The sequence below is a fragment of the Vanellus vanellus genome (genome assembly GCF_965231255.1).
Source record: "Vanellus vanellus genome assembly, chromosome: 5".
NCBI lineage: Eukaryota > Metazoa > Chordata > Aves > Charadriiformes > Charadriidae > Vanellus > Vanellus vanellus.
This window is the reverse complement of record NC_138910.1, coordinates 25,756,205-25,769,095: the sequence shown is the minus strand read 5'-3', so window position 1 is coordinate 25,769,095 and position 12,891 is coordinate 25,756,205. Positions and strand designations below refer to the sequence as shown.

Sequence of the window (12,891 nt, the reverse complement as noted above, 5' to 3'; positions counted from 1 at the left end):
TAGAATACGAAATACTTTTTTCTGATGAAGCAAGAAGTTTAAATACACACTGCTACGTGAGAGGTCCAGGTTCATTAGGTGCAAGCTAAATTCAAATATCAGCTCCCAAGCCGCCTTTGATTAGTTGTAACATGAAAACATGCAACTAAGGGAGACCAGAACTGCACTGGGGGAAGAGAGGAGGAAGAATCACTGAAGGGAAGTCACATGCCTCCACAAGAGGAGAAAGTGTGTAACATCTTTAATGTACGACAATGACTCTTGCCTTATGAATGTAGGTGAAGACATAATTTGTAGAATAATAGGCACTAATATTACACGCTGCTTCAGTTCTGTCATATTTCCAATCCATCAAGTTGATTAATGCTATAATAACTCCTCACAAACTTATCATTTGTGCACTAATGAAGTCACATCCAGTTTATCCTTCGGCAACTATAATCTTCTGGTCTGTAGATATTCGTTTCCCTGATAACCACAGCTACTGTGGCGCTAGGTATACAAAGAGAAAATTAACAATTGTGATGTCAATTCAGTTTCAGAAGCTTTCAATGCAGAATCACATTTGTTAGATCCTACGCAACAGACGTTTTTACTATTAGCTGCTCACAGGATGAAATAACTGCCTGGAAGTATGCCCTACAGGAATAGCTTCTCTACATATCTTAGAAATAAGGAACTATTTGGTTCTTCCTTCTGCCTCCGTAATCAGAGGAATTACTATTGTGTGGTTTTCAAATGGGTCTGTTTCTCAGGCTTGCAGTCTTTAGTAAAAGTTGTTTTCCCATCCTACTGAAACTTTTCCCATGCTTAAAGGATACAAATATTTAGTCTTTCATGTGGATTGTCTGCTGGTTTTTTAGGACAATCAAACCTCATACTGTTGTCTTTCCCTACTTCTCCCCTTACCACATTGCTTGTTATAATGCCAGTTACAGGAAACTGGCATCTGCAGGATCAGTCCTCCCTGTTAGGTTTGTCTAAAATAACAATAAGCTTTGAGTTCAAAAGTAACTGGGAAGTGAGAATTAAGGGGAGATGGACACACAAAGCATCACTACATAAGTCTTCTTATCCTAGGAGCTGAGAATTCAGCAGATGCAGCATCACAACAGCCGGAGAAGTAAAATGGCAAGTAGACCACCTACATAAAATCTTCTTTGATTTTGTGGATGACTAAAAACGCATGAAAATTTCACTAAGCTCAACATGTTTGTTAGTCAAAATGTTTTACTTATTAACAGTTTAGCATAGAAAATGCAGATTTCAAAGTGTTAACAGGGTTCTTAAGTGTCAAATTAGACTTTTAGAAGAAAATTCTGTGAACTAGTGTGCTGCATGTTCCCAGTGAAGTTTTAATTACTCAAGTTTGTAACTATCTATTAAAACAGATTCCTAGATTCCTCACCTGTCATGTCAGAGAACGACTTAGAATATACATCATTTCTGCTCTTGCAAAAAAAACTTCCAAAACACAGAATGAGGCATGACGGTCGCGTCAAATTCTTTGCCACTAAAGATGTATTGCACTAGATGCGTTTTTTCAGATTTTGTGGTGAAATGTTCTACTTGAGCAACATTAAGGCCAGAGACAGATATTCAATTAGCATTTTGATTTCAATGTTTCCAGATGTTTCAGACGATCATTTCAATAATAAGACTTTATCCACCCAAATATTTTTGGGACAGCAAGAGAGAAGAATGCACGTGGGCTGTAAGAAGAGACACTTGAGACCACTGGACCCCACTATCAGCAGGGGATCAGCAGCTCACCTAAGGCCTCCACACAGATCAGGTCCAACTAATGGTCTCGAAACAGGACATACTATACTTGGACAGAGGTGAACTTTTGTTCAAAGAACGAGAGGCTGCAATAACATTCCTCCAGTGAAGCCTGTGCAAGAGGAAGCACCACATTCCCCAGACACTCTGCAGCGCCTCAGCCCCACCAATTCCTTGTCCAGGCTGTTCACAGTCTTTTCATGAGTGTACAAAACTCGGTTTCAACTCCTACACTCTGAATTACTGGAAAACTATTCATCCTGTGTCAGTACTGCCTGGATGGATGGGGGGAAATTGACATTTTCATCCACTGTCCCCAAGCAGCTTCACAATGATGAAAGAGCTGTAATGAAATAAATGGTTTACAGTTATGCCTTTAATCCTATCACTTAAAAAAAAAAAAAGACTGACTGTGAAAATGAGAAGACATGAAATACTTTGCATGTTAAATTGTGGAATATGCTAAACAATAATTTAGCAGTTTCAGCGGTCTAGTTCGAATAGCCAGTTTCAAGCAGTAGGGTATGCGGTGCGGTTTGCCCTGCTAGTCTGCCACCCATTTAGCACACTTGCTGTCAGGCTGCAGCATTCTTGAATATCGGGCACAGACAGACGCCAGAGACCTCTGGATCCAGGCATCAAGATGTTCCCTACTGCACAGGAAATTAAGTTATCAACAAGTTAAAAGTTCTTGTAGAAAAACACTCAACTTGAAATTAGGCTGTTCCCAGCTCTTAGCAAAACCATAGACTTTCAGTGGGACAAGAACATTTTTGGAAGGCAATGCAGATAGAAATAATCTTCTGTTATAAAGCTAGCCTATGCCTAATAAGAAACAAGGCTGAAGAATTAACACCAAATGTTACTATCCTGTTGAGTATTTCTCAAGTACTGAAACTATACAGTGAGAAGTAAATCAAGATAAACTCTGCCCCAAATCTCCTATAAACTAAAATTTACTGAATTCTCAGTATGCCAGCAATTTAACCTTTGATATCTTCTTTCTGCTTCTGTAAATGAAGTACTCAGTTGACTAACAACCTCTTCCATGTACTTCACTGTGTGCTGTTCTGTAGGTGAAGATAGGGCCTGGATCGGGAACATTTGATCTTCTCAGACAGAGCAATTTCCTGAAACATTAAGAAGTTTATGGATCGCACAGAAATAAAGACAACTGCTTCGCTGAAGTCACCACATTTGCATGAATCAGTTTCCATTCTGTTATATTCTTCTTAAAAACTTTGATATTAAACTTGCACAAAAAGGAGGAACACTAAAACATCTGTATTTACCAGTTTAGTTCACATGGCATTAAAGGCCTGTTAAAACAGCCAAGAGGCAAGATATCCTCTGTTAAAACCAAAAAAAGTTGGCATTAATTTGAATCACTGTATTGCAATATTACAGCTGAAGAGATTAACTTACACATTATTTCCACAGTTTCCTTCAGCCTCTCCCTAGGTACAAATTTGATTAAATTATAATGAGATACCTCCAAACTGTTTTCTCACAAGAGTAAACACTAAAAAGAAATTCTTACATCTGGGCAACATGCACATCCAACAACATTACTTACAAGTCTCCAAACATTATGCAGCAAACATCATAACAATCAGCAGGAAAACCCTTTCTGGTTTCCCAAGACTAGTGCTACGGGAGCAACTGCTGCTCACTATGTTCTAGATGTAATAACCCAAAGAAAACCGCACTGATTGCTATCCCACAGACTCCAGAAGGAAAGAGGATTACTAGCCGCTTGATGTCAAGATGCAACAAAAAAGGGGCATGTAATCACTTCATTCTCTTTTCATAACACAAATCAGCCATATCTGCAAGTAGCAATACATTGTTTAAAAAGAAAACACCAGGAATTGATGTGTTTCCAGATCCTTATTACAGGAGATAAGTGGAGGGGTGTATTTTGCTTAATACAGTGAAGCTGCAGCCACTTTGGAACTAAAGCGGTTAAAAATATACATCTCATAAATTAACAGTGATCAATAAAGGAAGTATGAGAAAGTTGTGAATTAGCTGCCTTAAGACCCACCAGTCCAACCCACCCACACTGAGTACAGATCAATTTCATGTAATTGGCCTGATCCTGTAAACTAAAAAGGGCCAAGAAAAAATGAAAGCATCAGCAACTCCCTCGCTCTGCTGACAAAGGACCAAGTGTTTCATAGTGCCTTGCCAAATGAAAACTGACTTTCACACAAGTTAAACAGTATGCATTAAATCATGTATCAAATAATTACATCATTTGCTTAAATCCATCCCAGGCCTCCTTCGTTGAGATATTACAATTCAGATAAATCATGACTGTTCAGTAATTATTGATCAAGCAGACTGTCAATGTAAAGACTCAATCTCAGCAGCAATTCTCAAACTTGAGTTTCCTGTGGCTGCACCACTAAGACAGTCTGTGTCAGACATTACTGCAGCAGCCATTTAGCATGACACAATCTGCTTCTTCACCCTCCAAGCAAGCTATTAATTGCACGTATTTAAGCATTAGTCCAATTCTGTTACTGTCTTTGAGTTGGCTTTCCAGAGCATGCACATCTGCGGTTCAGTCCTCTAGGGTGCTCAGCGCTCTCACTGCTAGGGGAAGCCACAGGAGGGAGATCGCTCAGCATCTCCGTGATTGCAGAATCATGCCTCCGTCAAAAGACAAGGCCAAAAAATCTCAATAAAATCAAATCCATAAATAAAAGTTGTTCCTAAATCAACATCTGGATTTCTTCAGCAAAAATTAGACAGTGAGCCAGCTAAATGATCTCAAAAGATCTATTTATAAAGTCCTGACAAGCTGGAGCTATTTTACTTATTCCTGATATTCAGCATAAATGTTTCATCTCAAAGAAGCTCTGTAATTCTTAATTATAGCTTTTTATAGATCTCTAAATCAATCTCTTCCCTTTGTGCTACTTAAGTCCCTTGGTCCTCTTTAGCCCTGACTCAAGAAGCGAAACTTCAAGCACAGGAGCTGTGAAGATTAGGACAGTGGAGGTATGAAACTCGTGAATGCCTTAAGTGCCTTACTGGACTAGGACATTTCTTAGCTATGTTATCCACATTTGTATACTTTGAATCGGTCCTCTGAAAGCTCTTTTAGATTGAAATCCTCTCTTCTCTGCGGCAGTCTGAATTCCTCCTCCCCTAAGGATGTTTGGCAGTCTGAACACCACTTCTGCGATGTGCCCCGAGGAGCTCCCTGCTTTCTCATCCACAGCACCCCTACTCTTATCCGTGACAGAGATCCTACAGATCTGTCCCACCAGACAGGACCTCAATATCCTGCACCAGCTCCAAAAGCTGCTCCCCCCCAACACAGTTCCTGCTCGCCCAGCCCTCGCCCCTGTAGCCTTTCGTTAAAGCTCTTTCATTCTCTCTTTCCTATCTCACCCACAGCCCTGAGCGCAGCAGTACTAGGAGATACAAAGTGTTGACAACAGAGACTCTCCATGCCAAAGTCTTGCAAAGGCGCAAGAAGAGCCAAGATCTCAGAGCTCTGCAGGGTAGAAAGGCAAGCAGTTAGCATTGCTGCAGTCAGCCAGCCACGCAATGCAAACAGTAAGAGGGAAGATACTACTTTAGGGCTCATAGTCTTTAAGTCAGCTCAAAACAGACAATGGTATTTGCAGTAGCACCGCTCAGGCTCTTCCTCACCTCTAGGAAACACTGCAGACTCCCTGCTTCAAAATCTGAAACATTTATCGTGTTCTCTTAATCATATCCTCACCATCTTCCTCTTTTCTTTCCGAAGGCTTTCAGTCAACACACTCCAATGCATCCAGTTTCTCCAATATGGCATTCAAATGCAAAAAAATACATGTGCAGTTGGACTTTGAAGCCAATGTAATGCTCGCATCCCTATCAAGAACTTCCAATTTTATTATGCAACAGCTAGAAGGCAGAACTGTTAAAAATTCCCATCTCAGCGTTTTTACTTTCCAACTCAGTATGCACATTTCAGTTTTTCAGTTGGGCTTTTTCCCCCCTAAATGAGACTGGTATCATTTTTTCCTGCATTCTTTGCAGCCCCATTGTAATTTTTTCCTTTGATGTTTCCAATCCTTCCTACCCATTTCATAGGTTTTACTACCACACGTACCTTCTTCCAGTTTGTATTAAAGTATTCATGTTCACATTACATCTATGTTGTCTTCTTAATCACTAAAGACCAGAATTTAAAAATAATAAAAATTAAAATTTCAGAACCTGGTGTGGACTTTCTCTCTGTCCTCCTCATGGCTTGCATGCACCTGCAGTTTCTCATTGACTTTCAAGAGAGACAGCTGAAAATGCCCAGCAACGCAGCAGCATGAGAGACCTGTTCAACTAGACCAAAGGAGGACAGCAACCAAGCTCCTTCATTCATTCTTGTTTTGAAAAGGAAGTGGCTTATAGGGTCCAAACCTACAGGAAGCGACCAGGTTAGTGCCTGGAGACAGTCAGAGAACAGAGCATCCAAGGACTGGAGAGACAGAAGGAGTGAGAAAGAAGAAAAATCTGGTTCCTCTCCAAAGTCATTTTTCTGTGACCTCTTGTAAGCTGAACAGTGAGGTTCCTAAACAGCACTCATACCCGAATCATTCTACAATTGATGAAAGTTCACTTGCAAATCAAACTGGACAACATCAAAACACATGTTACTTTTCATTTACTGATTTTGTTACCATTATTTCTAGAGCAATCTAATTTCTGGCACGAGAAAAGAAGATACTACTTTAGCAGAAAACATATAACAATAAAATGCTGATTAGAGAAAGACTGCTTAGTCTTAATGGAGCCAGAAACAACTATAGAAGCATACTCTATTATAAACTGTAATTATATTGCTTCTTAAAAACACGAAATAACAATATCTTAAAATGAAATATGTACTGTACTATAGTAATTGTGAAAGTCATTTTCCCCAACCTAAAAAAAAAAAAAGATTAGGCAGACAATCCACTCAAGGGGTTGGTCCAAATCAAGTCATAAAACATTTGAGTATAAATTGGCAAGAGCAGCATGAGAGACTTGTTCATTGAAACTGAACAGGTATTAAAGGGATTCCTTTCAGTTTGATTACCAAAAAAGCACATGTAAAAGAACACTGTAAGATAAAATCATACAGCCTGACAAATTTGGTATTTTCAAATCACCTCTTTTTGACTACAAGCATCTCTGTAGCAGGCTTAAACAATCTGCGCTACAGACAACCTATTATTAAGCAAGAATAACTATTTTTTTCACTTTACACGTACAGGAAATTTTAACATTTACCTATGCACATTTCGATGCACAAAATGCTCAATTTAAATTTTATGTCTTTATGTGCAGGAACAATTTAGGTGGTCAGGTTTCATTCCCTCTGTATTTGTTCTCAGTCAAATTGCAGCTTGTCTCAATACATAAAACATGCACGTCAAAGATTTATTTTTGCTCTGGCGTGTCTCACTGGAGGTAGACTCACTAAGAATGTAAAATATCTAAAGGCAGAAGGGCATCTGTTTTTCAAACTACATTCATTTCCCTTAGTATTATAACTAGCCTAAGACCCCTGGACGTAACTCAATGGCAATAAACATAAGTAATTTTCCAGAGATCAAAGGACAAACAAGGATATTATTTTCTCTCTTTTTGATCACTGATCTAAAACTGTTTGGGGAAAAAAAAAGTAAAGCATATTGAGTAATTTAGTGATCAGTTAAATATCTTCTCAACAATCTTTTATAGATTATTTGAGCAGTCAGCTTCTCACAACTACTAGAGTTAGAAAGATTAATGTTCTGGACCACTTGAAAGCTGGCACTCTAATTCTTCTTACAGTATAAACACTCATTTCCTATCCTGTTAATACGTGATTGATGCTGAGCTACTCTAAACAAATTTTCTACCATATTATCCAATTAATATTTTCTACAGTTCAGAAATAGATGATTTAAAACGTGCCATAACATGCTTGCAATTCATGAAGCTATGGAAATATTTGTTTATTATTCCTTGAGACACAGCATCAACCTCTTTATATTTCTGAATAAGCAAACAGTTGAATGGCACTAAAGCAAGTGTCTTATTCCACATAAGTGATTTAGTCATCATTTTGTATTTAATCATTAATGCATTACAGCAGCAGGCTATCCTTAGCATGTTCAAGTGAATGCATGATACACAGAGAGGGTGCTGAATTACTGCAGCAGTGCAATCAGGCTGAGCAACTGAATGTCATCAAATGGCTGAGGTTGAAAGGCACTTCTGAAGGTCCAGGTTGCAACATTGCAGCAGGTTGCCCAGGGCCATCTCCAGTTCAGTGCTGAGCATCTCCAAGCACCTCTACAACTGCTCTGAGCAACCTGCTCCAATGTTAAACCATCCTCACAGTAAAAAAAAAAAAAAAAAGTTTTTCTTGTATTCAGATGGTATTTTCTGTGTTTCAATTTGTGCCAAGACAGTGAATAGACACGTCAGAAGTGAATGCATAAGATGCAAGAAAGGTGAAGATAGGTACTACTTTAAAAAAAAAAAAACAAAACAAAAACAAATTCTAATACGTACACAAGCAAGTCAGTATGTAAAAGGAAGTTATAACCCTCTTCTCTACCAAAACCCTCCCCTCAGCTTTTAAAACATTTTCAGAAAACAAACTATGCTGGGATGATTGTCTTTAAACACTTGCATGCAAAGACCCATGCTTCATAGATGTTACATCTTAGAGCAGCAGTAGTTCATTGCAACTGCCATGACAAAGTGACCGTCTTCATGAACAGGACCCTCAATGACAAGCCAATGAAATTTCATTTTTATGGATGTGGAAAAAATTCTCAATCATTCTTACATTTCCACCCTTACGTAACAGAAAGGCAGTATTCACAACCACAGATATGGGGGTAAGGCACTATTAAAAAAAGTGTCGTGGTTAAGTGGTATTTTTTCCCTGCAGATACACCATTTTTCATCCTCACAAATATTCTTACATTTGCGGGACATTTATATCTTCTTGGTACCAGAATGAAATATTCTCTGTCTGTGCAATGTCTCAGGAAATCTAGAAGTGTGGTAAGTGTTGGCCAAGATCCCAGATAACTTTCTTTTTTTTTCCCTTGAAAAATATTCCATATGAACAAATAGAGTGATTTTGCCATTATTTAGTTTCAGTCTGGGACTGGTAAGACAAGCTAGGAAGGCCATGACCCACTGGCAAAGTTATTTTTTAATTTCAAGGCAGGTAACTGTTTTTGACACTGATTCGCTTTTGGGAAAGCAAAGGCAATGTCATAATTTTGTTTTAAAGATTGATTCAGTGGGCAGGTCTGCAACAAGGATTTGTACTGTACCTTTAGTCACAGTAAGTAGCTGCACATCCAGCAGAAGTACAAGATTAATAAAATAAGCACCAATCATTTCTGCTCTGCAAAACAGAGGAATATTGACGGTATTTTTCTATTAGATGCCTACATATTACTTTACCAATAAAAACAAAGTGAGCATCGCTTAACCTGTGACTGACAGGTAAAAGATGAAGTGCTACTGTTTTAAGCTTATCAAATTGTAGAAGGGTCCAGAGCAGCTCTGATGTCCTCAAAGCACCACCTTAATAGTACAATTGTTAACACAAGAGTCTGAGGCTAGTATAAGCAGCATGCAACTACCCTGAAGGGGAGGCAAGAATCTCTCCAGTAACAGAGGAAGAACACTTCAGCAAGGACGAAAAGAGCCAGTTGTTGCAGAACTTTGTCGTCTTGTTTCCAGTTTTTCAAACACACATTTTCCTTACGCTATACTTAATTTGGATCTGTCATTGCTGTATTCCACAACAATTTGCTTGTTTAGTGGGAAGTTGTTCCAAAAAAAAAAAAAAACCCAAAAAAAAAAAGCCAGCACTTTCAATAAGAGAGTAACGAGATGGCTGTGTACAGTATAGTTTTGAGTTTGTATTTGTAATTCCAAAAAAAAAAAAAAGTAAATATCAGCAAGCTGTCACTCTAGAATATTCATAAAGGTCACAGAGCAGAGGAACACAGCAGAATTAACATCTACTCACATAAGTCATTATCCTTGTGTTTCACAATATAAACAAAATATACTGAAGAGATGATAATGGCTAGTAAATAGTCCCGATCAGCAGTGCTTCATGTCACATTCTCCGCATCCTGAGGGTCCAGCGCTCCGGCCCTCAGAACATAAGCACGGCTTGCGCTAACATCTGTCAATTAACAAATGCCAACCCAAGACCCCAGCACCACTTTCAAGCTTGTCTATGAGTACCTCTACTCACCCAGATTCAAGATCCACCACCTTCACTTTACCTAGCAGTTAGGGGCAAGCCTGCTCTGGAAACTGTACATTCATAGTAGAGAATCCAACTCAGACTCTTACACTGGGGCCTCTACCAAATGACAGAAGACCCAGTTGCTTGGACAAAACATTGGTTTCCTCCTCACCAGGTCAGTAGCAATTGAAACGCTGTTTCCTTGCAGTATTTATTGCTTATGAGCTTGCGTAGCAGCAAGGAACCAGGAACAGAGAATAACAAGTAAGGAGAAACTGGCCAATGCACTGATTCTCAGCATACAACATACTAAATGTATTTTCAACTTCCAAAACAAGAATTATGCAAGGTGTGTGTTGTTTTTTTTTTCCTTCAGAGCAGATTAATATTATTTTTTGCTAAATAACTCCACAGTGATACACATTTCTGTTCCAGGACACAGCTCACAACCAGCTGCAGTAGACCAGAAGAGCACTAAACAAGTAGCAAAGGTACCCCTGCATTTCTCAGCTTCACACGAGCAACACAGGAGACACGGTACACGCCCGTGGGGAGCGGATGGCACCGCACTGAGCTCTCCCACAGAGCAGGACTCAACTCCAGCTGCTGAAATTATAAATAGAATGCGGGGTTTTTTTTGACCACTGAAGAAAAGTAAAGCGTTCTAGAGACAGAGAAGTGAATCAATCGGATCAAAGGCGCGCCCTAGCACAGCTAGAGGTTAAGGACCCCGTAAAGGAGGGGCCCCGGTGAACCTGCCCTGTGTGGAGCTGGGCAGGGTGACCTGCCCTCCCCTCAGAGCGCCCGGCGGGGACGGGCGCCCACGGCCGAGCTCTCCACAGCTCCACCGCCGCCCGCCTCCCACTGTCGCCCCTGCCCGGGGCACGCCGGGCTTGCTCGCTCCCACGGCGAGCCAGCCCCGTCCTGAGGGGGGTCACCCAGGGGACCCGAGGCCACCAGCGGGCCTGCTCCTGCTGCTCCGCCGCCGCCGCCACCCGCAGCGCAGCGCCTGACACGACGCGGAGGCCCGCCGCGTACCCCCCCCCCGCCCACCCGTCCCCGCCCCTCACCGGCCAGCTGAGTCACGAAGGCCTCCGCCACCAGCGACATGTCGCGGCGAGCGGGCGGCGACAGGCCGAGGGCACGCACAGGAACTGATCGCCGCGCCGCCGCGGCAGCAACTGCATCCGGGGCCCACCCCGCCCCCGCCGCCCGGGGCGGGGCCTCGCGCCCGCTCGCCGCCGCCGTCCTCACCCCCTTCCCGCCGCCGCCGTTGGCCGTGAGGGGAGGCGGCGAGGTGCCAGTTGTGCGTGTGGGGAACGGGGCCGTTCCTGGGGGAGAGCGCTCAGTGGGCGAGGGAGGGCCACTCCGAGAGACACCCCTGAATAAACCGGTGTTTTGGGGATCTTTGTGTCTCGGTCTCCTCAGTTACTCCAGTCTGAGTTAAAAAAAAAATAAAAAATAAAAAATAAAACAATTCACTTTTGGAACTCACTTCCCGTGGAAACGTTATCCGGGGCAAAATGGCGATAGTTAGCCACGGTGTAATAATTAACTTGGAAATATAAGGGGAGTGAAAAAACTCCTCCGATATGTTAAATGGTAGCCACAAACACAGTCCAGGATCATGGCGCGGGGAGCCATGGCGTCCCTCGCCAAACGCGTGGTGGGCACCAAACCCTTCAGCGGCATAACCCTTCTCGAATAGCTGCAGACACTTCAGCCTTGCCCTGGTAGAAGAATGAAATAATACAGGCTATGGTCCTACAGAGAGGAATCGGGGGCAAGGCTGCACTGGAACGCTAGAGAAACATCAAAAAAACCCACCCACCTTTAAAAATACTGTGGCTCAGGCAAAGTCGGGGGTGGTGTTTGTTTTTATTTTTAAATTCAGTGTAGAAAGAGCTATTGGGAATGATGTAACGAGCTCTAGGGTCTCCCAAGACAGCCATCTTCAGTTCCTCTGCTGTTCATCTATCTGGAGCTCCGGCACATGTAGGGTTTTAACCCCATTAGTTCCCTGAAGATCACAGAAATCACTAAATATGGTTTAGAACCTGAAAGCAGAAAAAACTTCCTGAAAGTGCCACACTAATTGCAAGTTAGAATTCTTCTCTGATATAAACATGAACAAAAATGTTAGTTCTGGCTATACAGCTTTGGGATATATTGCTCCCCTGGATTGGTTCAGAACAATGTACCAGTTGGACCATTAATTTTTTGACCTTTAAAACACAAATGATGGAGGAGAGGCAAAGTGGGCATAAACCGATCTGAATCTGACAGGAGGCTGTTCTGGGAATCTTCGGTGCTTTCTTTACTCACCATGCTGAATATCTTCTCAACAGCCTGGTACTGAAATGCTTCCTGAAGTGTCTTGGGGACAATAAGTTATAACTAAAGGGACTCAGTAAAGGGTACAGCTGCCTTTTCTTCATCCCCAGCTAAGATTCCAGAAGACAAACTCTGCATTTTGAGATGTACACCTTGCCTTTAAACACCCATTAATTTCTTAGTCTTAATTCTGTAATATAAAGACTATCCAAAGTTTGGAAAAATGCCATAAAATTAAATTATGCATCTAACCTGTAGATTGCAGAGAAGATAGTGGATATGTGAAAGACTTGTTCCGTTATTCTGCTGTGCCTCTTGATCCTCATTTCTTTAGCCACACTTTAGTAAGAATTAAGAATATCTCATTTTATCAGATAGACTTATTCTACTGTGAAGGACAGATAACACAATGATATTTCAGTCTTGTAAGATCTTAAATCTTGTAAGTACTAGAAGATACGGAACAAATATAGAAATGTATTAAGGTTTGTAAAGCACATGAAAGTCCTCTGGTGACA

General features: G+C 41.2%; 1 protein-coding gene across 2 annotated transcripts in view; it reads right to left on the bottom strand.

Annotated features, from left to right (window-relative positions):
• The window catches only part of MTX2 (metaxin 2), a 36,156-nt gene extending 24,930 nt beyond the window's left edge, over positions 1-11,226 (bottom strand). For both annotated transcript variants that reach the window (XM_082484445.1, XM_082484446.1), the window contains exon 1: positions 11,110-11,226. In XM_082484445.1, coding sequence (XP_082340571.1) covers positions 11,110-11,149 — 40 coding nt within the window. In that variant the 5' untranslated portion in view covers positions 11,150-11,226. The remainder of the gene's footprint in view (positions 1-11,109) is intronic.
• Positions 11,227-12,891: the final 1,665 nt, after the last annotated feature.